The sequence below is a fragment of the Crocodylus siamensis genome, chromosome 4, assembly GCF_052110815.1.
Source record: "Crocodylus siamensis isolate JL-2025a chromosome 4, ASM5211081v1, whole genome shotgun sequence".
In the NCBI taxonomy this organism is placed as follows: Eukaryota; Metazoa; Chordata; order Crocodylia; family Crocodylidae; genus Crocodylus; species Crocodylus siamensis.
Window position 1 is genome coordinate 49,070,411 of NC_143398.1, and position 25,964 is coordinate 49,096,374.

Consider the following 25,964-nt stretch of genomic DNA (forward strand, 5'->3'; position numbering starts at 1 on the left):
AAGGTGTTCAAGAGGAGGCTAAATAAGCACCTCGTTAAGCTCATTTGAGCCTAATAACTTCCTGCCCATGGCAGGGGACTGGACTTGATCTTGCAGGTCCCTTCCAGTCTTTTGATTCTAGGATGGTGAGTGTGCGTGTGTGCGCATGTGTATGGTGGGGTGTGATTATGTGTGCATGTGTATATGGTGGGGTGTGGGTGTACATATGTTGGGGGACTGCATGTGTCTGCACACATGTGTATGGTGGTGTGTAGTGGGCTGTAGGAAGTGTGGCTGTGTGTGGGGGCGCAATAAGCTATGGTGGGGAGGTGTGTATATGTGGGGGGGTTGTGGGTCTGAGGCATTTGTAGGGTGTGAGGGAGGATGAGGGGGTGTGGTGATCCCCCCCATAATCCCCAATGGTGCACAACCCCTGCTGGCAGAAGCAGCAGCAGCAGGCAGGGACACTCAGGGTGCTCAGCACCATGCAGGTGCCAGTGTCTAGCCAGCTCTGCACATGACGGTGAAAAGTGCAGCCCAGCCCAGTTATCTCTATCACCGGGGCTACCCGCTACGTACATGCAACTCCCACACTTGTGCACCACCAGAGAGAAGCTCCACGCACTGGAGCCAGCTGCCTTCACCGCTACCTACTGCACAAGTCCCAGGACTCCACAGGGAAGCAGGGGCCAGGGCTCCCCTCAACATCCAGTAGAGTCCCAGGACCTGCGCGGCAGTGATCAGCAAAGGCAACCAGCTCCAGTGCATGGAGCTTCCTTCCAGTGGTACATGAGTACAGGAGTTGCACGTGTGCGATGAGAAGCCCCGGCAATAGAGGCAGCCTGGCTGGGCTGCACAACTCCTGAAGTGCAGCACTGGCTGGAGCCATGCACCACTGGGTATCAACGCCTCAAGTGCCCCTGCCTGCTGCTGCTGCTACTGCACATCACTGAGGGAGTGTGGAGGTAGTGTAGGAGGGGTGCCCCCCCCCCACTCTCTCATACCCTGCCCACCCAAGCTTCACACTGCCCCTTCTCCCCCCTGGGTGTGCACTCCATACTATCACCAGCCCCAGCCCCATGCTGCATGCTCCTGCCCAGCTGCAGTTCACCCATCACCCTTGCCGCTTGCCTATCTCCTTCCCAGAGCAGGTGGGACACCAGGGAAACCAAACAGGTCCCAACCCCAGCAGCTGCAGCAGTGGTACCAACAGCCCCAGCCAAAAGCTGCGTGCTAGCTAGGACAGGCCTTTCCACCCACCAGGATGGGAGTGAGGCACAACAGGGTGTATTGCTGGGGGTGATTGTATAGTAGATGCCTCACTCTCACCCTCAGGGGCAGAAGGGCTGGGTGGGGTACAGTTAGTTGGTGGGTGCCACAAACTGGATGAAAGTGCCTGGCAGACCAGATCTAGCCTGCAGACTATATTTTGCATGCCCCTGGTATAAAGCCTGATTCGGAAACAACAAGAACCTAATTTTCCACAGTAGAAAATGGGGGAGATAACTACATAACCATAGGTCAGAAGTAGACAACCCCCAGCACGCGTGCCAGAGCATGGCATGCAAAGGCATTTTGCTCGCCATGAGCACTTCAGGAAAGAGGCCAAGGTTGCACTGCCACAAAAAAGATGGGACCCTCGTGGCTCCTTTGCCATCCATCTCTGGCACTCCAACATCTTACAAGTCAAGATTGCGGGTGTTTTTGGCACTCTACCCAAAAATGCTGTCTACCCCCGCCATAGGCAATTCATCAGAAATAAGTAAACAGTGTTCATCATGTAGAAATTGCAACTGAGTTATATATATGGGTACACTTCAAAAACTTGGCAGACACAACAGAAATATGCAAAATGGTTGTGATTTCTTACTTTCACTTGACAGTTTATAGAAAGAGCACTTCTCATCCCCCAGTCTCTTATATCTTCATCCTCTAGGCTTGGTGCAGCTACAGCAGAACTAACCTCAAGAGGCTTGGAAAGGCTTTCAAGAGCCCATTCTTGAACATAAAATGCAAATGGCAATGCAATGACCTGCTTCCAAGCTGGTTAAGCCCTTGAAATGCTCATTAAATGTCCAAATTCCCATAAGAGCTAATAGATAACTCGGGTTATGTATAGAAGTACTGCATGTAGTACAAGTTCTAAATGTTTTCTAACTCTTTTACCAAATTTAATGCAGTAAAACAAAAAGTAATACATGTTCCCGTAAAATAATCAAAATGAGTGTTTTGTACTTGCTGGTGAAGAACTATCATGGTAAAATCACATTATTCTTCTAAAAGAACTACTTGATGCAGACAATTTGAAATACAATGATTTAAAAATCTATCCTTTGTCAGCAATCATTATATTTAGATGGTCAGCAGCCTTTTCAGTGCCAAACCCTTTCCTCCACTTCTTTGCAATTGCTCAGTTAAACAAACACAAAGTATTAAAGATTTAATTTTAGATAAAGAATTAAACATAACTGATTAGGAGGAACAAATTAAAATAAACATGGCATTAGGTAAGTCAGTATTTTGGAGGAGACCTGAGAAGATTACTGCAAGTGAGAAAGAGAGAAAAGAAGTCTCGGGCAATGACCAAAAGAAAGAAGTGAGAGAACTTCTGCTGAGGGTCCAAAAGGTTAGGCTGATCTTTCTCAACGAGAAATTTCTTAGGTGTCCAAGTGAATGGATACACTTTAAAAGGTACTCCTTAGCACAGCCCCTATTTTTGTTGTCTAGACAAACTTCCTCCAAGAACGCGTTACATAGGTCAGAGGGAGATTGGAGATCAAATATTTTATTCACTTATTTGAATGTCTGAACATTGTAACAAACAAAGCTGTATCTGTTTACATTCACATGCTTTTTGTCACATGCCCACTCATACACTCTAAATGCCTATTTGGAATATAATATAATTATTTCTTTAAGAGAGAAAATGTACTTAGATTCTGTACTATTCTGAATAATTTTGGGTGCGTCTACACAAGATGCTAAATGTGCAGTAGACTAATTCTACTGTGTATTAGTGCATCATGGCAATAGCTACGTAAATACACAGTAAAATTAGTCTACTGCACATTAGTTTCACTAAAAAGGTGTGTACCAGCACTATTGCACACTAGCATGAGTAACTACGCATTGAGTTAGTACTTGTTATTACAGGTACTAAACCTCGTGTGCAGTAAGTAGAGCACATTAATGTGTGTATAGATGCACCTTCCATTAATCTTTTTTTTAAGCTTTTTAGACTTCGACAATAATTAGATCACAAAAAAACTGCATGCCACCTGCCAAATCGGAAGCTTGAAACAGATCATTTGAGTTGCCCAAGAACTAAAACATTAATTTCTAAACACACCAAATATTATCATTGTCAATCTCAAAATTAGAAACGGTGGCATACAGTGTAACAGTTCCAACAATTCATTTTTGGATTAAAACAAAGCTTAAGAGACAATTCTAAAAACTGCATACTATGCTGTTAGCTACAAAACAGTCAAAAACAAAAACAAAAAACCAACCAAAGAAACTGTATTGTCAGCATAGAGAGAGACTCTCAAGTAACAGATGTTTTAATTGACTAAATACTTGTAGAAAGTAAAACTTCTACAGAAACACAACCATCAAAGAGATCATGAGTCTCCTAGTTCAACAAAAGCACCACAACATAAATAGTTGTTTATGCCCACTAAGAGGAGGTATCCTTTTCCTACAAGAAGAACCCTTATACAGGGGGCTGTTTCATGGATAAGAAAGAAGCAATGGAAACAGAGATGATGGATAGCACTGACCTTTCTACCTGAAAAACAGGAACATTTTTTAGGAGATTTAATCTTGAGAATTGGATTATTATTAATCAATTATTCATGGATATTGAAATTTATGCTAGATGTTTTTTGTTTTCTTAAATATCACAAAGCTAAGGTTCTGCTTGACAAGCAAGAAGGAAATTAAATCCTCACAAGTAAATGATATTCAAAATACTAGAATGCACTCCTCTTCTCACACATTTTTCTCCTACGTAAAATACATGTTACTCATAACTTTTTCTCTATGTAAGACCTAGGCCTAAATATTCTAAAAATTATCTGCATTATGATTTAAGTGTTATATTTATTGTACAATTGCTAGTCTCTATTGAATATTATAAATGGCAGAGAACACTGATAAGTTAACAGCACCTACCCAGTGGTGACTGGGGAAGAGAAGCATTGTAAGACTTTGGATAGATGTATATTTCAAGTGCTCCAAATTACACTCAAAGTTGGAGAGCTTCAGGCCACAGATAGACATGCAGTCTCCCACAGCAACCTTGCCCCCAGCCTCTAGAGCACTCCAAAAAATGCTACTATGTCATGCAGCAGCATGCTTTCCAGGCAGGGGATGCAACATGGGCTTATAAAATACACTGTGGAATATTTGGAGGAATTGCAAAATTGTTACAAACTCAGACTCAGAAAATATTATAGCTCACTCCTGCAGATCCACATATGCCCTCCCCATGGGAGTATACTTGACCACCAGTCTCCTTGTTCTGGAGGTGGGGAGACATACAAAGTATAGGGCTGGAGAGAACAATTCCTTGCATAGCTGTCTGGCTCAAAAGATTACCAAGGCTGGCTGGGTGTCACCTCAAAAGCTGTGAGCTTCCCCCAATCCCTGTCAACCAGATGCAGGAAACCCTGTGTCCCACTGTTGAAACCAGAAGACTGAAAGCAAAGAAATAAGTAGGAATTTTTTCTGTAGCTCCAGGCAGATCCAAGTGCACAGAATTGTGCTCAATGATGATACCCCATGCTTTCCTCCCCTCTTCCTCTCCAGAGGAGTATGGGGGTGCTCCTGGAACACTATGGGACACAAGGATAAAGCAATTCCCTATCACACCCTGTAGGGTATACAGACAAAGATTTAAGTGCTATATACAAGAAGCACTTCTAAGCAGTTGCTGTCCCATCCATATTAATATGAGGGAGATACAGGTGAGCATCTGGGCAACTGTAAATGGTTGGGTTTTTTTCCTGGCATTTTATTTTCTGCTTCAGTGGCAAAATTTCCAGTTCCAGAGCTGTCATGTTCCATCAAGCATCTGTCCCTAAGTATAAAAGGAAGGATGCGACACAAGTAGGGTCTCATGCAGGAGACCAAATTGCATTATGTTGAGAAACAGAAACTATTAGTTGTTATTTAAACAGACTGATGAAACCAAGAAGCCCTTCTGAAACCAATCTCTAATACAAATGAGACTTCCTAATTCATGAGGAATCCCAAAATGAAAGGAAGAGGAGGAAGGGAAATGTCTTCTAGGATTCTTCAAGGCTACCAAGGGCTTCCCTTCATATGCCCTTGCCCCTAGCCGCTGACTGGCGGAGGGGGCGGAGACACATAAATACAAGCTGATTATGACATCTGATAGCTACCAGTCTGGAGAGATCTTACATATAACCAAAAAGGTGCCAAAATTCTAAGACTCAAATATGAAAATGTGGTTGCAAAAGATTACCACGTACAGGATTGAACTGAGGACTATGCTTCAAAACTAAAAATTTGGAAGGCAAGAACTATATCAATTTCATTTTTTTTCTATTTGTCTATGCTAAACAATAAACTAATTTAATTCATGAACCTTAGGAGCTAGCTTCCAGGACTCCAGCTGCCAAGAGCCAAATAGCCACTACACTAAATTAAAATGGACTGACCTGCATGCATGTGTCCAGGCTTTTCTCCTTTTCACATACATTATAGCCTAAACTTAAACAGGCATAAAAAAGTTGTGCTATTGGAATCACAGTTAAACTAGTTCCTAAGACTCAAACACTCTGCTTCCTGTTTAACTAATGACTGTATTTTGATCTACTGGGATAAGTTTTGCAAATGCAGCTATATCTGAGAGACTTCATAGGGTGTATAGTTAGGGTAGGGATGCACCGATAAAGATTTTCTTGGCTGATACCAATACCCAGTGATTGACCAACCATATTGGCCGATGCCGATCTAATAACCGATATCCAGTAATAGTGCAAGGCATTTTAAATTACTGATATATACAAACCTCTTTGTTTGTTTGTTTTGCACTTCACACACACACGCACGCACACACCTCCTGCCTGCTGTGGCCCTCAATGAGGAAGGCAGAGACTGCTGTATTCTCATGCAAGTCACCCCCTCGCCCACGACTCGTGCCCATAACCCCACTCCCCGCACAGCTTGTGCTGCTGTCCTGGGCAGGCAGGGTAGACCCTCATGCAAACAGCAGCACTGGGCATGTTTGGAGCACCAGAACACACTGCTACCTGATTGCCAGCAGGCCTCATGCAGCTGAGCTCCCATGGCCACTGGACAGAAGTTGCTTTCTCAAAGGCACCGGGTGCCCAGCAGAGTGAAATGTCCCTCACGCAGTGCCCTACCCCACCCACACGCAGCCCAGTGTCTCAGCAGCAGCCCAAGCGCTCAGGCCCCTGCTGCTGTGCATGTGCTGTTTCCATAGCAATGTAATAGTCCCTTTCTTGCTGAGCACAGTGCCCTGTGACAGCTCCCTAGGACCCCCACCTCTTCCCACTGCTCACCGGGACCTGTAGTCTGCCATGGGCTTAAGCTAGAGGCAGGGCACGGGGACTGGACTACACTTGCCAGAGTACTCTGGGCTTGCAGCTGTAATTATCAGCTACAATGACCAAGGAAAGCCGATAGCTGATAACATCACTTCTTTTATTGGTGCCAATCCAATAGCCAACTGATATATCAGTGAACCCCTAAGTTAGGGATCTACTTAAAGTTCACAGAGGGGAAGTAAAAAATCACAGACTACTCAGCACCTGGAACCATTTTCATAATCTTTTCGCAGTAAGCTCCCCCTCCGCCCCCCCCCCCCAACACACTGATTGGACAAGGGGCCCCAGTGTCCCTGCCCCTCACCACTGACTGGTGGAGAGGGCTGTCCTTCATGCAAACCCACCCCTCACCACTGATTGGCAGAGAGGGGCAGGGTCGTACAAAAGGCCAGTCAGTGGCAGAGGAAGGAGGGGGAAGCTGTCATCTTTGCTGCTCTCCTTTATGCTGGTGGCTTCTCCTCCGCCCCACCCCAGGCAAGCTGCAAGGCCAGGCCACAGCAGCTGCTGACTCCCACTGGGGAGCCAACATTGTATTTTTAGTAAGATTTTTTCTCTCCCCAGTGATTCCACACAAAATCTCAGGGAAATTTTGAAATGTAAATTGAATAGAACACTAGTTGTAGCAACAGAGAAATTTGGCTAACCTTTATCCAGGGTCTGTCTCCTAACTTTATCTATACCCTTAAATATTGTTCATTCAAAAAGAGGACTAAAAATATGGTATATTTCTGTGCTGTAAAGACTGACTAAATACTGTATATAAACTAGATAAAGAAATCTTTAATTTTCTTAAAAACTCACAGATACTTGTATTTAAAAAACTGTTGAAAAGTATGAGCAAAGCATGACAGATACAGAAGAAGATAAAACTTAAAGAATCAACTGTGGAAAATCATGTCATTTACTGTTTATCAAAGCTTCATACCTCTGGGCACCTGAGTGGCTCAGATAGGCCCACATGCCTCTTTCCAATATACAGGCCGGGGTTTTCAGAAGTCCAAATCCCTCTTATGAGCACAGCTTTCATTTGCAGAATTTTCAGGCAAGTTAATATTTGTACCTGCAGTCCTCTGTTGTGCAAAAAGACATGTTGCTAGCTAACTACCCCATTAGAATCATCAAACTACCTTATTGATATTCACTTGTGACAACAAAACAAACCCACAAAAGAAAGGCTGAGTTGATACTTTGTTTCAACCCTCTCACTCTCTGGTTATTTCCCTTAATATTTGCATATTTATCTTCATAAATTGAATAGTCTTTGGTGCAAGCATACTGTGTTTCCATACCCAGAAATAACCCAAACAAACAAAGGGAATGCCAAACCTTCCCCTTTTTGTCAATTAAAGAGTTTTTGTCATCACTCACTGCCTTCAATGCGTACCAGATAGGTTCATTCTCACAGGAATCAAAATTAAACTAATGAAACAATTCAAGAGAGAAAAAGTGCATAATGGAAAGTATTTTTTTCATTAAAAATGTTAGCTAATCTCATCCAGGAATATAAGACCTTCAAACAGGAACCATACGTAGATTATGCAGCCAAAATGAAAAACTGGAGTCTTTTATTACACTTTCAAATCTGTTGCTCATTTTGTGGCTTTTAACTGAGCCCTCTTCAGTTTATCAACATTCTTCCCAAACTGCAGACCGAAGACCTGGACACAATATTTCACGAGGAGTCTTAAATACAGAAGGCTAATACAACTTCTCTTTTCTTACCTGACACTCCCCTGTTTATCCATCCAAAGCCAGAATTAATGTTTTTAGAACAAATCAGGAATGCATCTTCTAGCATATCTAAACCAATGATAGTGGATATCAGGGAAGATATGATAGGAATGGATCATGCAAGATATTCCCATTCAAATATTCTCCCTCTCTAAAGCCACAACTTGCCGCTGTCAGAAACACAATACTGGGATAGACGGACCCATCATCTGGCCTTGTACGGGACTTCTTTTATTCTTAGGTCTTCAGGTGGTGATGGTGGATGGCTATTGCATTCATTTGATTGTTTGGCAAACAGTGCTTACAAATGAAAGTAAGCAATGATAAATAGTGAACTTACTACAGAGTCCCTACAGCAGCATTTTGTTGCACAAAAGCCAGTAAAATTGGCCGATGAGTTTAGTTACATATACAGCAGAATAACAAACAGATATAAACAAGAAAAACCTGGAAAATTAACAGATGGAAATATTTATAGTGTGAAAAACTAATGGCTCCACATTACAAAAGGAACATGTATCAACCATGTGGGTGGACAAACAGGCCATATGGAAAAAAGAAATGGAATGATTGTAATAGTGGAAAATAGATGACAAATTTATAGTCTGCTTTGTCTAAAATTAATTTAACACAGAAACTAATTATCTGAAGAGGCAGCTTATTAATTCTCCTTTTTAAAAAGTGACCTGTGTGCCCAAAACAATGTTCACTTCTAGTCTCTGACCTGTTTTTATTTGCAATATTCTTTGAACTTTTGTCAAATGATGCAATATTCTCAGCTGAATCATTATCCTGCTGAGCTACACAACTTGCTATTTAGGATGATACATAAACAATGTGTTAAACAAACAAAGTTCTCTTTATTCTACTTGTTCTGTTATTTAAGTGTCAATTATTGGGTAAAATAAAGCGCATAAAACTTTTTGTACACTGCAAGACATATTTGTGTTTCAGCCAATTTAAAAAAAGACTACTTTCCTTGTGTCCACAACTGGCAAACACTAAAAAGAGATGATTTAGAATCACTTTTTTCAATTCCTTTTTCTTGGGGGAAGCACTCTGTGCAGCATTAAGAATATTAAAGAAAAATATCAGAGCAGACTAAAAGCAAAAAAAAAAAAAATAGTATATATGGATTCAGTACTCATTTGTTTTATCATATGGTAGAACCTCAGGGCAATAGTGCAAAATATGTGACCTGTCAGGGTAATATCAGTGGCCAAGCAGCTTGGCAAGACTACACATGCACCTGGGTGAATACCTTTAAGAGTGTTATATATAAGTTGTTACATTGGCCGGAGGATCACAGGAGGGAATTGGAGGGAACAGCAGATAAGTAGGCAAAGAAGGCTCTTTGAATAAACAAGCTTTATCATTCTATAAGTTTAACACCTTGGTGTTTTGAGAGTAACACAGCACCTGGGCAGCCTTCCATTGCCAAACATGACTTGTAAGTAGCACTCAACACACTTTGAGTTGTGCACCCTTCCCTTCCAGGCATTTAGGCTTATTAAAAGCCAGTGGCAAAGTCTCCATTGACTTCAAATGGGAACTAGTTTAATCAATGGTAAATACATATTTATCTTATGCCCTATCATTTCTCCTATTTGTACAAAAGACAGAATACCCCTATTACCAAGTTATAATAATGAAATTAACTCTTACTGCCTTCCTGTAAAGCCTAGATATTCTTCAAGAAAATAAATCCCATGCACTTTCTCCTATTCCAGGTTTGCCTAAAACTCACTTCCTAAACACTACCCATGAGTTAAAACAGTTCTGAACTCCTGTGCCAGCCCTGTTCTCTGGATCTCCCAAGAAAGTCTGAGAGTGGTACTAAGGCTCAGGCCACTCAAAGCCTAATCAGCTGAATGAAAGCAGAGCAGGAATAAGTGAACAGGGTGTATTTCTTCAGTGGCAATCTGGGGCCCAGCAAGGAGATGGTATAAACATGGCCTTCAACTCTGCTCACTTCCATGCACTTATTAAGTCCTACTGTTTCATACCTATAAAAAGGAACCCTTCTCTTTTTCCTTTCCTCCCTCTTCCTCCAAGCCAACTGTTAAGAACAAAGCTCATGCAGTAGTTTCTATATCTTTATTTTTGCAACATGCTGCTATATTTTTCTCTCTCCATTCAGATCAGCCCATCTAAAATACTACCTACAAAATACTTCTAGCTAGAGGCTCCTCTCCATGAACTGATCTTACCCTACATACATACAATTCAAACTTATCTTCTCTTTCAGCCTATCCCTCAGCTTCTGGTAACCTGGTCTCCTTCACTGTTACCACCTGTCCCCTTGCTCTCTCACACCTTTGTCAACTTGTTTGCCACCTATTACACTAAGAACATCACTCCTTCCCCAAATGCCTTAACATGAACCTTTCCCAAAGAACTTTTCAGTTATGCCTACTCTGCTTTTATGCTATATTTTGAACTATACTACCTTACATCCTTAGACAGCCTTTAGGGTAGGCAACCTATTAATTGTGGCACAGTTCTTCTATTATATTGCATAGCATAAACTTACAACCATTTACAAATAACTCTTTCAAATATTTATGGACTTATCTTTAGGTAATTTAAGTTTTCGTATAAAGCACCTAAACCACCAGTACAATGAATCCAGAATATTTCAAATACTTCCTGAGAGCCAAACGTCATCTAAAAGGCAGAAGGTGAGATTTAGAGAGAGACAGTTAGTCAACTGCTCATACAAAGAGAAAGAAAGACTTTCTTGAGGATGGGCCAACACAAGTAAAGCTTAACACAAGCAAAGCTTAATGGCTCTGTACAAGTAGAACATGGAGAAACTAACTCTTAGCCTGACCAGTGTTAGTCCATTCAACTTCAGTTGAAAGTTGAAACAGTTCTTTGCAGCTAGCATATTCTGCCAGGGAATACATCCTATAATTAGAGAACAGTTTACCATGCTATCATTCTATTATGCTGCCTAAAGCTCAAATATTTGCAGTATTAAAGTAAAAGCAGTATTTGTGCTAGCAGCTGAAATAAAAAATATTTTTTAATGTTCAGGAATGTGCAACTAAGAATGAACCATTTGTTATACATCATCCATCAACTAAACATAGAAAATATGTACTATTTTGTATCTTTTTTGACAAATCCAACTCAACTAAGATGTGCTTGTGAAATGTTCTGAAATTTAATCTAAGAGCAACCCTTCTTCAAAGATAAGTCTTGCAGCATTCTTCTAATTTTGTATTTGTTGCGATTATTTTGTTATGCAAGGCCTTCCTGCAACAGTACTACTTTATAGCTTGACTTTTTTATATATTGGTAGCATGTCAGTGTTAAATGCATCTGAATGGAAGGCTATATCCTACAAAAGCTCCTCTGAGCCTAGTTTATTCTGCCACTTATATGTATAACTTGAGAAACCAGAGGTGACAGTACACTGCAACTAGAGTATCTACCACATAAACTGTCCCCATCATGAACTTACAAGAGAAATTACTTTGTATCATATATGATGTTATGTCTTTAAACGGTAAATTGTACCCAAGTTCTTTAACATTCTGCAATAAGCAGGCATTCAAATCACCAAAACATCTTGTTTATATCTTGGTTTCAACCCCTTGCTGATAAATGCTGACAGGAATCATTCCAGAAAATAAATTCTGTTGACATGCATTATAGTTGCAACACAATTGCATTTGACACACATTTAACTGAGTCAACAGGCAGTAACCCATTACACTACTAAAGCAAGTCTAAATGACAGCAATTTGTTCTGGAAATACTTACTTCTGATGAGGTCACCATCAGTGTGATTTCCCCAGACAGACTGGTCTTGTATCTCTGGTTGTATGCTTCGGCTGTTGGAAGGCTGTATTATGTCTCTCTCTCCTACAGCTATATTTGCTTTGTCAGATTTTTCTAAATCAAAGAAAAATGTTTTAATTTCAAGTCACTTATATAGGTAGACATTTTACAAAGTTACTTACTTACTTACTTAATTTTTAAGTAAGACTTGCCTGTTGAAGAGAAAATCTAACATTTGAATAATAAGACATTTGTATTTTCCTTTAAAATAATTCCTAATGTTAATTGTTGACCAGCTTTACCATCATTTTTCCTCCCCCCAATCAAAAGAGTTCTTTAAATAAAATCTTCCAATAGCCTTACACTTGGTATGTCCATATGAAAAAATCCTTAAAATATTGCCTTTTCATGGTAAACTGCAGTTGTTTGGCAAAGTTTAGTCACCTTCCCAAAAAAAAAGCATTCTAAATGAAAACTTTAATTGAACTGACACACAAAATCTGGTAGTTTTGCCCATGCAGATGTGCTTCTCACATATAAACAACTTACTCTGTGGGAATTTCACAAAAGCTACAGGAATTCTGCCAAGTGTCTGTTTCAAATTGTTTATGATTCAACACATGACTAAGGACTAATACTGACAAGCAGCCAAAACTGACTGAAACAAAAATCTAGGTTAGCAGCACTTTAAAATAAAAATGACCTGCTAACCAAGTTTAGAAAATGCTTTTACTTCTATAAATATGCTCCAAATGTAAGAAACCTTGCTTCAGTGCTGTCCACAGAGTCCATACAAGTTCTAAATTATTCAATTACAAAAGTTTACATAGTTTCCCTCTATGAACAAACACTGATCTCATTCTTCACTCACAAAGTTGGTAAGCAACTGCTTTCACCAGTATGTTCTGTAGGAATATCATTAGTATTTATGTATTAGAAGTGATTTTTTCCCCCATAGCAAACTTCATCTTCTTGGCTATAAGTTGTCCCAACCACCACCGAGGATAATGTTTTCTATACCTGGACTTATTTTTAAAGTTCATTAATAGAAGAAAGCATTTTTTTAGATTTAAAGTTAAAAAGATTTCCAACTACATAAAATATTTTTGAATGTTTCTATTATGTATTCTATTTTAAACGTATCATGAAGATAAAGTGAAATACCAACTGTTGAAAGGTTTGAGGGAAAACCAAGTAAAGAAAGGTTAGAATATAAGATGTATTTAGACTGCCCCAAAATCATACAATAACTGTGTTTTGAGAACATGTCAAGGCAAAGAGTTGTGCCCAAACTCAAATACAGGTAAGTCATTAATTGTTTGCGGTTTAAAACTACACGAACAGCAGCAAGCTATTTTGTTCAAATTCAAATAACTTTCTAACTTTACTTCTCACCTGTTTTCTCTCTACATTAAACTGAAGCCATAGGTCACGCAGACCACAGGTGTTGAACTTCAAAGCAGTTGGGGGCCTCATGCCCTGCAAGCTACACAGACACCATGGTTTCCACCACTGCATCATGGCTTGCACCGCAACTCACCACACCATAACCATACCGCCCCGGTGCAGGCCCAAAACGAGGAAGCAGGAGGAGGGAGGAGGAGGCGGAGCCTGGAGTTTCTAGATGCTATTGCAGCTGAAGTGAAAACAGGAGTCATAGCCAGGCGAGAGCCCCAAGTCCTCAATTGAGCCTCAACTTAACCATTCACAGGGCACATGAACCCCCACAGGCCACCAGCTGCACAGCCCTGACCCAAAGGAATATGCCTGGTGTGTACTGTAAATTTTATCATGCTCCATAACTAGCAATGCCCATTCTATGAAGTTCTCGAAGCATAGCAACCGGTTACTCACTCCATCTCTTTGTGCACCTTCTCTCTAACAAAGATTCAATAATTTCTCCAGTCTCAAAGAAACTTTCTTAGCAGTCTGGGCTTTGTGTCAGACCCTTAAATAATTCAACCCAATCTGAATTCTCTACCCATGGAGAAAAATACCCCATATCTTTTCAAATACTCCAGTTGGGAGGCTGTTCCAGAAATCCCTGACAAACTATTTTCACTGTAGGCACAAGGATTCTGTTTCAGAATGAAAACAGGTTAAAAACACACTAGTGTCATCAATTAGCTGTCACTGTTAAACAAGCTGAATTTTGGGGAATCGGGAAAAGGTAGAGGAAAAACAGAGAAAATGTTTTAAGAAAAAATAACCAAAAATGAAATAGTTGCTGTGGGGCAACTAATGTATAAGGATTTCAGGCATATCATGAAGATAAAGATTAAAATGATCAATTTTAAAACATTAACTCTTAAATTAAGATCAGAATGACACACCCTGAATATATGCTGAACTGCCAGTATATACCTGTAGTTATGCTGCGCTGCAATAAATGTCTCGTACAGGATGAGGTTGTACCTGGCCCCACTTTATCTCACAATAACAAAAAGTGGTTACACACCCAATAAAAGATTATAGTGCGATGAGACAATCAAATCTTCACACAAAATTATAGCCAGGTAAACTAAAATTTTAAAAACAGAAGAGACAAATGTCCTCGCAAGTGATCAAATCTTCTTCTGCTTAAGTCCCTTCTAAACTATGTCCTTTCTAAGCCAGTAGTTCTCAACCTTCTTGTGGACTCAAGGCACCCCTTGAAACATGTTAGCTCCTACATTTCACTTGATTTTTTAACTAGAGAAAAATAAGCAATTCTTCTGTTGCGAAGAAATCAAAAATATTTTGACTGGCTGTCATCTTTCTAACATTCTGGATTCAGTGAAATCTCTGGGTTTATCTTGTAAATCATGTTTTCACACTTAACAGTACTAGCATTGCATGATATTCTATGACATCCCTTTAAGGAACTCAAGGCACCCCAGAGTACAGCACCACCTTGGTTGAGAATCCCTGTCCTAAAACTACATCTTTCCAGCCTTTGAAGTCTACTAGAGACTCGGAAATACATTCATGAATTAACGTTACTATTCTATTAGTTTTATATTCACTACTCAACATCTTTTCATAGTTTAGAAATAAGCAATACCTGCATTTTCTCATTTTTATTTCTATTCTTTAAAAAAAAATCTGGCTGGGCATGAGATGTGACAATAGTACATGATTGCTTATTCTATGAACCAATCCTAAAATTATGATTGGTTAAACAGTAGAGGAATGAAGATGTAATGTTTAAAAACAGAGTATGGTAATTTGAAATTGCTTTAAGGTAATCAAGAAGCAAATCCTCCATTGGTGCCACATCATAGCTGCACTAATTTCACCAGCTGAAGATCTACCCTGAGATGTTTATATATGAAGTCTCCACCTGTACTCTCAAATTTTATGCAATGAAAAGAAGCATTGTTTTCTCATTCTCCACCCCAGCTCCCATGACAGGAGAGCACAAAATATCTGAAACATTTTATGTTGTTTTGCCATATTTAAAACGAGTTCTTGAAGTTCATGGATTCCAGAACTATGCTTCAGAAAACTTCTTTATATACATTATGAGTTTTGCCATACATGAAACTTTGAGACTACCCCTGCTCCCTCTCACCCATATGTTAGTCACCTCTTGCTCTGTTTCATCCTTCTGTCCAGTGGTTATTAACTAGGGCTATGTGAAGCTTCAGTAGCCAATTTGATTTAGAGGAGATTTGGCCCAGTTCAGCAGCTGAATCTCCAAATCGAATCAGAAGCCTCCGAATTGATTCAGAGAGATTCAGCCATAAACTGTACAGGCAGGCATTAGACAGTGCCAGTGGGAGCAGCTGGGGAAACAACTGGACAAGCCTTGACTTGAGCCAGCAGCCCTGGGAGAAGCCGCGGCTTACCCCTGCCAGGGTGAGGCAGCAAGTGCTGGCAGCCCCAGGAGAAGCTATGGGGGCTGTGGAGAATGATTGGGACCTGGGGGAATCTAACCAGGAGCTGGGGGAAGAAACAGGGGCTTCACCCCAGCTTCCAGTTCAATTCCCCAGCTCCCAATCATCCCCCCACCTCCCCAATCATTCCCCCTAGCCCCTGCAGCCTCTCTTGGGGCTGCTGGCTCAAGCCATGGCTCGTGCACCTGCTCCCCTGGTTGGCCCCCACCAGGGCGAGGCAGGCAGTGCTGGTGACTTCGAGAGAAGCAGTGGGAACTGGGGGGAATGATCAAAAGCTGGGGAATTAAACCAGAAACTGCAGGGAATGATCGGGTCTTCCTCCCAGCTCCCGGTTCAATTCCTCAGTTCCCAGTTCAATTCCCCACCTCCCCAATCATCCCCCCGCCAGCTCCTAATCATTCCCCCAGTTTCCAAGGCTTCTTTCAAGGCTGCCAGCACTGCCTGCCTCGCCTTGGCAGGGGGGCAGCCGGTCGAGCAGCTGGACAAGCCATAGCTTCTCCTGGGGCTGCCGGCTCAAGCCAGGACTTGTCCAGCTGCTACCCCAGATGCTTCTGCCCGCACCACCTGCCTGTATAGTCTATGGCCAAGTATCTTTGGATTCAGATTCGGCCAAATCAAATCACCAATTCAAATCACTGTCCCACCGAATCCAAGGCAAATACTTTCTGCTTCACACAGGCCTATTATTAACCCCCAAAATAATACATCCAGCAATTAAAAGATAGTTAACATAGAAAAGGAAGCACAGAGGGCACTTGATAACATTTGAGAGCTGTCTTCACATACCTGAAGGGTGATTACAAAGAGGATGGGGAGAGACTCTTCTCTCCAGCTATGGAGGACAGGACAACAATTGTAACAAGTGAAATTAGGTTGGATGTTAGGAAGAAGTATTCACTACAAGAGTGGCTAAAGAGTGGAACAGGCTAACCAGAGAGATGGTGAAATCTCCTCCCTTGAAAGAGTAGGTTAGACAGACACTTGACTATGATGGTTTAGGCAGAGATCCCAAGGTCCTCAAGATCTAATTTTCTGTGATTTTATTCTGTGATCTCCTCTTCTGCAACTGAGGGAACCAGTCTGTCAAATGATACTAATGCAAATAAACCACTTAGAAAACACTTACATATGCTTTTCCATCTGCAAGTTGCTTTAGCAATTTTGGATTTACCAGAGATTTACCTGGACTGGACCGTATTTTTACCTTACATTCAAGGGACAGTAGTCAACTTTAGTACTAATTTTAAAAAATCCAGTAGATAGCTGAACTAAGTTACCAGTGTGCCTCTTCAAGATTTTGGCTAGTATTTGAAAAATAAGAACTGCAAAAGCAAAGTTAGTATCTGAGATAGAATGAAGTAAATTCAAAATTGAAGCAATAATGTTATTCTCAACTTCAGGAAGAGTAGATGCATCACGCCCATGAGGACATGACTCATTTTACTGGAACTATAAGCACACAAAACTGAAAGCAGAAGTAGGTTAATATGATGAGTTACAGTTAGGCTTTTATGAAAGTTGCTGGTTTCTTTCAGGTGGTGCCACTCAGAAAATACTTCAGGACTGACACCAACAACTATAAAACAAAAACCTTTAATCAGATAATGTTATATATGGGAACATAAATATAGAAGAAGTATTTTAAAAGTCTGAGCAAGTTTAGTAAACTGTGAAACTGTTTGGAAAAAAAATCCCGTTACTCATAATACTAAGGTGTTGCTGGTAAAGAGGGATTGTTAAAATTAGAAAAGTAACTGTAATCTTAAGACTTCTAGAATTCTTGCTTAAAGTAAACCATCAAATTCTGGTCTGCATGCAGTGCTGTGTTAGGCCATTTATTATGAGAAAAATCCCTATTCATGAGTACTTAAGCATGTAAAGTCTATAAGTCTTTAAACACGTGCTTGAAGATGAGCATGTGCTTTACTGAAATGAGGCCCTGAACATCAAATAGTCTTTCTTGAGACACTAAATTAGCATCATATTTTCATCATTAGATGTCACTTGCAGATGAGAAAGCACCTTCAGAATTTCACTCTAAATTTCTTCTAATTTTTTCAAACACAATATTCTCATTCTAGAGGGTAAAGTAGGTATAGGCTGCTGCCCTACGCAACTTAATTATTTATCTCCCTTTCATAAGTAAACCTTTTCTTTCCTCTAAATTGCAAGACTCAAGAATTTTTCACCAGTACCTACTGTGGGTTATTTTTAGTTAATACTCCTCTAAAACAGGCGTACCTTGATATTTCGGGTCAACTGTGAAGTCACTCCACCAGCCAAAGCCCTTCCTTTTTTGTCTAAATAATCCCTTGCAGCCCACATCAAAACTATTAGCAGTGTGTTTCTATTCTGACCAGAGCCCTCCTATGAATCAGTGCACAGACTAGTTGGCTTAACTTATGGTGAAGAAAGAGAGGAATTAATGGGCAGAAGGGCTTGGAAGTCTGAAACAAGGAAGTGTAGGGTTTTACCTGGTGGACTGCTGTGCTCAACACCTGCCCAGATTAGTCCATGACAAACTGTAAGCAGGGCAGTTAGAAGGCATGAAGAGGTAGGATTAACCTCACAACCAGAAGTTCAGAATTCCAAAGGTCCGGCTGAACCAATACAGAGAACCAATAGGTTTACAGCATACAGAGGCTTCAGAGTACTCTTAAGCCAAACCTTAACTAACCGTGTAGAGATAACAATAGGTCATGCTTCAAAAAAACAAACTTCAAAAAAGCAGTCTTATTCTTCAACTGTAGTTCTGAGCACAGAGTGGTGGTGGGATCCAACCATATTATATGGTGATATGGTTAGCGTAAATGCAAAGGACTTAACATGAGGAAAATGGGCAAAAGTAACTGCCACCAACACATCACCTCTTAGTACAGAGCTCTTAATGCTCAGAAACAAGCACTCACATAAAAACTAAACTATACGTTAGTAAACTATACCTTAATCCAGAAGGACACAGCAAAACACTGGAGCTTTTTACTTCACAGCACAAAAGTAGAAACCTTAATTTAGCTCCAAGGAGCTGAAAAGGATCAGGATGGGGGGGGGAGGGGGAGGGGACAGGATGGGGGCAATGTGGGGATAAAAAAACTAGTGCTACTACCTCCAGCATGCCTAGGCAGGACTATGGTTCCACCTAACCCTGAAAAAGTATATCTGTTCTTTTTGGAAGGGAGGGGAAAAAACCTAGCTATCCCCTTGCAGGGGTGGCACCAGCCTCTTCCTAGTGGGGTGGACTAAGGTGGCCTAGACAGAAATTTGGGGGGTTGCACAAACAAAGGTGAGACATGGGCCCCATGGGCTGCAGGGTGGGCTCAGTTGTGTGGGGTGGGCAGCAGGGGCCCAGACAGGAGGGTTGAACAGGGACAGTGCCAGGAGAGTTGGCTATGGGGTGGCGGGGGGGCTAAGGGGTGGCTACAGCCCCCCAACTTTCCCCCCCAGCCCCTTTGCAATGATATATACAGCTTTAACCCTTGGGTTCTCTCAGATTCCACAGCAGTGCATTTCCTTGACACATATGGACCCTCTAAAATCAAAACTGAGTACTAAAATGGCACTGTTTCACACAGATCACAGCTCAACAATTATGAAGAGCCAAATTCTGATTACTGGGTAAATATTTGTGTGAATAAAGTCATTTTAAAATGGGCTAATGAGACAGAGAGAGAGACAGAGAGAAAGATGTTCATCTGTTATGTTGGCAAGCATAGCATAAGCACACACACATACACACACAATAAACTTAGATGTAGTCTATATGCTTTTTTGCAGCCTCTGCTGCCCTCATCATCTCTTTCTCCCAAATCTGTCACGATAGTATCTGCTTAACACACTTGTTAGTTGTGTGCTACAGTGGAGTATTTTTTAATTCACTTAGCTGGTCTGTGCATATGTATATATGCACATGCATTGCAATGGAAGAGGACATTTAGGCTCTGTAGTGCAATTGTGAGACTACATGAAGTGAAAAGAAGGGAACACCTTCAGAATCTACTTTTCTTGCGATACATTGCAGAATTAAGGAAGACAGGAAGAAGTGGATGTCCTCAAGAAGCAAGTTATTTAAACGATTATATACACTTGTTTATGTTTGCCCAAAACAATGCTGTGAAATCAGGGACTCAAGCTTCAAAAAAGAGCTTTATTCATATATGAGTGCCCAACTGTCCATTTAAATGAGTAGTTGGCACCTATACAGTTTGGAGAATCTGGAGCAAAACCCAGCTTGTTAAACTAGGTACCTACACTGCAAAAAGTAGTCCAGAATACTTGCTTCAGTAGCATTAAACTTACTAGGTACTCACATTTACATCTCAGATTGCAAAGATTTCTAGACATTCAAAAAGGATGTGGAGAAGCTTGAGAGTCCAGAGGAGAGCCACGCGCATGATCAGAGGTCAGGAAAACAGATCTTACGATGACAGGCTGAGAGCCATAGGACTCTTTAGCCTGGAAAAGCGCAGGCTCAGGGGTGATCTGATGGCCACCTATAAGTTTATCAGGGGTGACCACCAGGATCTGGGTGAACGTCTGTTCACCAGAGCGCCCCAAGGGATGACGAGGTTGAACGGTCACAAACTCCTGCAAGACCATTTCAGGCTGGACATAAGGAAGAATTTCTTAACTGTCCGAGCCCCCAAGGTCTGGAACAGTCTGCCAGCGGAGGTGGTTCAAGCACCTACATTGAACACCTTCAAGAGCAAATTGGATGCTTATCTTGCTGGGATCCTATGACCCCAGCTGACTTCCTGCCCTTTGGGCAGGGGGCTGGACTCGATCTCCCGAGGTCCCTTCCAGCCCTAATGTCTATGAAACTATGAAACTATAAATTAAAACTTAGGATAAGAATTATTTCTTGGTTTTATCCAATGACGGTCTAATGTAAAATACAGAACATACAATAATAAAAAAGGTCTTCCTAGGAGCCAGATCCAAAACCCAGGATATGCCCCACTGCTCCCCACACACATCAACCCAGCTTACTGCCCTCACCAATGACCTGTAGGAGTCATACTCCCTCTTGCTTGTTCTCATAGCTCAATCATGAAAGATGCAGTGCACTTCCACTCAGACTCTTCTGCAGTCTCGTGGTAGGAAATACAGGTTTGAATATCCTCAAGCTATGGAGGGACTAGAGTTCAGTGACTCACTGGGTGAGTGGTATTATGTAAAAAATGGACACCACCACTACTACCACTAGGCTACCCTCTGAAAGGTCTTTATGCTCTGGATCCTGAAGGTGGGCACCAAATGTGCATCCTTAATTTGGGTGCCTAGAATTCCAGGTATTCAAGAACACCTCTCTGCATTGTTTCCTGTCTAGGTGACTCCCTGCAACACCCTTCAGAGACACCAACCGTCCCACTGATTGTATACAGAGCCTGAATCCCTAACTTCCTCTCTTTGAATCACATTCTTACAACCAGAGACTTAATTGTTAAGTATCCTGAAGCCTAAATGAAAGCAACTAAATTGAAGGTGTCAAGAGCTAACAGACTTTGTTTCAGATAATTGTAATGGAATTTATGCATACAAAACAGAAGTTAGGTACCAGAATGGGTTTGTGACCATGGGCCTCATTTTTCTCATCCTGAGATTCAATACAGCATATTCCACTTATATGCATACCAGATAAGTGCATTAAGACAACTCTGGTCCCAGTTCATTTCCTAACAGTTTACAGAGTAACAAACTCCTGTTATGTTCATGCGTCTTAAGTGCATACACTTTTCAAGTTTATAAACATCTTAGCATCTTTATTGTATTCCCATTAACTGCACATTACCTCTAGCTGTATTTGCTGCCTTAGTAACTAATCCTATTCCCTCTATATGTGCAAGAAGCAGTGAAGGGGAAGCAGCTATCAAGGTACTGCTATTAGAAGCCTTGAAAACCAGGGGACCTAAGTAGCCATGAAACCAACTAGCTCCCCTTATTTTCAAGACTTCTAATAAGTCTTGAAACTGATTATTAGAAGTCTTGCAAGTGATGGAACTAGCCAGTTTCTGTACTGCGACTACCAGAGCACTGACAGCGATATAAGTGATGCTTATTAACTGCACAGCACTGTCAAGACTGTGGTAATAGCAGCCCCAAAAGTGACTACGCTCTCACTTTGCTCATAGTCACTGTCATGTCTGCTATTAGAAGCCTTGAAAAATGAGGGGAGCCAGTTTGGGGACTGTTAATACTACAATACTGGTAAAGCTCTGTATTCCATGAGTATTCTTTACAGTTTGGATAAGTGGGCCCCCAGCCTATGCATGTACATAGAACATGCTGTAATAAGTTTCTGTACAACAGAACAATAACATTTGTAAAGGTGAAAGTTCTGAACACTTTTTTCTAAGTTTTCTGTTCTGGAATATCTGGACTACCTTGCATTGTAACCACATACTGAAAATTTGACAGCTGAAGTTCTGGAATAATGATTGGAAATGTTATGAACTCACCTCTTCCTCTTTCCAGACTTCCTCCCTTCACCACCCCCCTCCACAGATTTAAGCTACAGGAAAGTAACAAACATCCACAAGTACTAATGAAGTTGATACTCAGTTAGAACAAAAATATACCATATATGTTAAAGTTGAAGATAGACAAACAGCTATGCTTCAACTGAATTTTTTGTATTTGTAATGTTGACCAAGTATTTAAGTTTTTGCAGGGACCTAGCTAGTGATCAAACCCAAGTCAGTATCTTACCAACTGCTTAGAAAACCATTGTTTCTTTATAATATGAATCCTGTATCTCTGTATTTCAGGGAGATACATGCATGTGCCTGCACATCAAAGTAGATGCCACGACAATTTCTGAAACATAATTTGTTTTCTTGTCATGGAAAAAACTAATTTATTTCATACTTAAAAACCCAATTTAAAGCCATACATTTTAAAATTAAAGCTATTTTCCCAAATGAATGAATGCACTTACTAAAACTTCAGTAATTTTTTTATGCATGGCCTACATGCAAAGTTTAACAAGAACGGGCATTTGATCATGCACCACTTTATATGCAACAAAAATAAGTTTGTTGAAAATGAATATGGATTATAAATTCTGGTTGTTCTGGCAAAAACAAGGTTCTAACTTCACAGTTGTGCGTGCTTAATCTTCTGTATCTAATCATTTTTATTTTTTTCTGTTTAGAAGTTATGAGTCACTCTCTAGGACAAGAAAACAATAAGATGAGTATAAGCCAATGTAACATTTCTCCATGCCAGAACATTTTTCTTTAGCTACGGATACTTTCTGGTTTCTCAAATGAGGCTTCAACTTTGATTTCATGGAGCTATGGATTCAAAGAAGTTGCCAAAAAAAGAGACTGTAGCCTCATTATACAATTGTGCAACTGTGTTACCATGCTGTGTTTCAGTTACCAGCTATGTATAAAGTTACAACTTGAAATTAGTTTCTTCTTTCTATTCTTCAGAGACTTATTTCTTTTTATATCACTATCAGAATTCTTGAGATCAAAACTGCCAGCTGTAAAAGAAAAAAAGACATTGCCTGATTGCCACACACCATAACTATGTACAGTAAGTGAACATACAGTGCATGTGTTATCTCAAGAGAAATAGATAACTGCCTTGTCAAACTTATTTGTCCAGAAGTTTTGAGGGGGAGGAGGTCTTCAAACCAACTTATTTGGTGCTAAATTAAATGTTTGTTCAGAGACTTTTGCCCTCAGCAAAAGTAATTTCTAAAATCCACTTAAAGAATGGATGCAAAGCTAGCCAATAAAGACCAGAAATTGGATCAGATAAAAACAGCAAAACTGACCTCCAACCTAAGCAAAGTCCATGCTCCTGCATTCCTCAATGTACTGTAAGGACATGTTTAGGAATTTGAGGGGCGCTGCAGAAGTGCTTACAAACACAGAAAAAGGAACAAACCAAAACCCAGGCTTGAGCAGTCAGGGTGGGGAGTCCTGTTCAAGCAGTAGTATGTATGCATCTCTCCCAATGCCCCCTGATTTCACTGGGGGTGGGAGCTTTCTGCTTTGCTGCAGAGAGAAGCATTTTTAGAAGAAAGTGGCAGCGACTAAGTTCACCAACCATGCCAGAGAGGAGTTTAAAAAAAAAACCAAAACAAAACCCCACACCCAATAAATCGGTAAACGCATCACTGAAATAAAAAGGCGCAACCGCTACAAAGAAACTCTACAGGAACTTACCTCGAGGGAGGGAGATCAAAAAGCTGCTCGCAGCCGGAGCTGCTCGCGCCGGCCCTTCAGGCCCTGAAGGAAGAGGCTCCCTCACTTGGGACATCTGCCAGCTCTCTCCCGGAGGACTCCAGAGCTCGCACCCCCCTAGCACGCGACCCTGGAGGAACAAACAAATTAAAGGACTTTTCTTTTAATGTGCTTTATGCAGAACCCCCCGCCCGGGGCGCGAGGGCGAGGAGCTGGGGAGGGGACAGCAAGGAGGAAGCAACAACTTGGCGACTGTGCGGCAGCCCCCCCGCCGCGAACACGCGGGGCCCGGGCGCTGGCAACCCCGGAGGGCGGGCTCCCCCCTCCCCCGGAGTCCCCAGGGCGGGAGCCCCGCGTGCTGCAGCCAGAGCAACTGCTCGCCATTACCTCAGCATGTCCCCGAGCGCGGCCACTGTCCCGCTCCCTCCTCCTCCCGGCACCGCGGGGTCCCCTCCTGCTCGAGAGGGGGAAGCTCACAGCGGCAGGAGCAGGAGGGGCTGTGGCGGCATCTCCCCTTCTGCTGCTGCCGCTGCCGCCGCCGCCGCTTCCTTTCCTCCCCTCGCTGCCGCCTCCTCCGGGCAGCTCGGCGGGCCGCAGCCCCCTCCCCTCCGGCGGCGCGGGCCCCTGCCCCTGCCCCCGCGCGGCCGGGCGCGCTGCGGTGCGCGGACTCCCAAGCCGCGACTCACTTTATTTTTTTCATCATTTCCGGATCATGAAAACATCCCGCTGGAGCTGGGAGCGGCTCCGGGGCGGTGGTTCTCCCTAGGGGCTGGGGCAGGGCGAGGAGGTGCTTAGCCCTCCCCCCCCCAAAGCCCGGGACATCCTCGTGCCCATGCAGCTGAGCGGTGCCAAACACCTCCCGAAACGCGAGGGGGTAGCAGGGTTAGATGTGCTATGACTGTCTCCAGGACCCCCGCCCCCTCCCGCAGCTGGGACTCCAACCACGCACACTCCCTGTGCAAACGGCTCCAGGAGCAGAAATTGGGGGAGAAATATAAAAAAAAGAAGAAGAAGGCGGCTTTCATGCCTGAGGAGGGTTTGCAGCTGTAGCCTTTGGCAGGGATACAGTGGCACTTTTAAGAGGCCCAACCCCTGGCGTGGAAGTTGTTGGCTTGGGTTTGAAAAAACAGAAGTTCTTTTTCAGGTTCAACCAGTTGGACCTAGTCAGGAAAGGTGACTCTCTCTTTGGAAGTTAAAAACGAGCCTAGGCCCCCTCGGCAAGCCAGAAGCCCCAAACCTTCAAGTGACCTCAAAGGCATTGACATCTGAAAGCAAACTTGCTGTTTAGCAGAGAGGATGCTGATGCGCACACGTCTTTGATGGTTTCTAAAACTTTGCAAAAACAACAAAACACAAACAAATGAAGATTAGCAGGGAAGAACCAGGCAAGAAACAAAAAAAATATATAGAAACACAGCCCTAGAAGCACTTCCTTCCTTCCCCAGCACCTTTTCAGAAACCAAATGTACACACGTGTTTCCTCCAGAAAAGAAAGTCTTATCACAAAATTCTAATTGTCAGACTTAGGCCCTGATCCTGCAAATATGCATGTGGTTATCTTTACCACTGGGAGTGTCTCATTGCTTACCACTTCACTGGAGAAGTTCAGGCTCATAAAAGTATTTTTAAGAAATTACTATATATAAAAATATAGCAAGTTATTTTTTGTAAGAATAAAAAAAAAAATCTCAACAGTGACTTTTGTCATTTAAAGCCACAGTTTTCTTTAGAAGTCACTAGCAGGTCTTAGTCCAATATACCTGGCACTCATCTGTCAAAGCATCAAAGCACAT

The 25,964-nt window shown here is 41.9% G+C and overlaps 1 protein-coding gene across 2 annotated transcripts in view; it reads right to left on the reverse strand.

Moving 5' to 3' along the window:
- The window catches only part of MDFIC (MyoD family inhibitor domain containing), a 99,125-nt gene extending 74,124 nt beyond the window's left edge, over positions 1 to 25,001 (reverse strand). The window contains exons 1-3 of one of the 2 annotated variants that reach the window (XM_090042246.1): positions 24,858 to 25,001; positions 24,154 to 24,301; positions 12,081 to 12,212 (exon numbers count right to left, since the gene is read on the reverse strand). In XM_090042246.1, coding sequence (XP_089898372.1) covers positions 12,081 to 12,212; positions 24,154 to 24,247 — 226 coding nt within the window. In that variant the 5' untranslated portion in view covers positions 24,248 to 24,301; positions 24,858 to 25,001. Of the gene's footprint in view, positions 1 to 12,080; positions 12,213 to 24,153; positions 24,302 to 24,558; positions 24,832 to 24,857 lie in introns of those variants that run through there. The other variant, XM_090042247.1, reaches the window with a different exon arrangement.
- Positions 25,002 to 25,964: the final 963 nt, after the last annotated feature.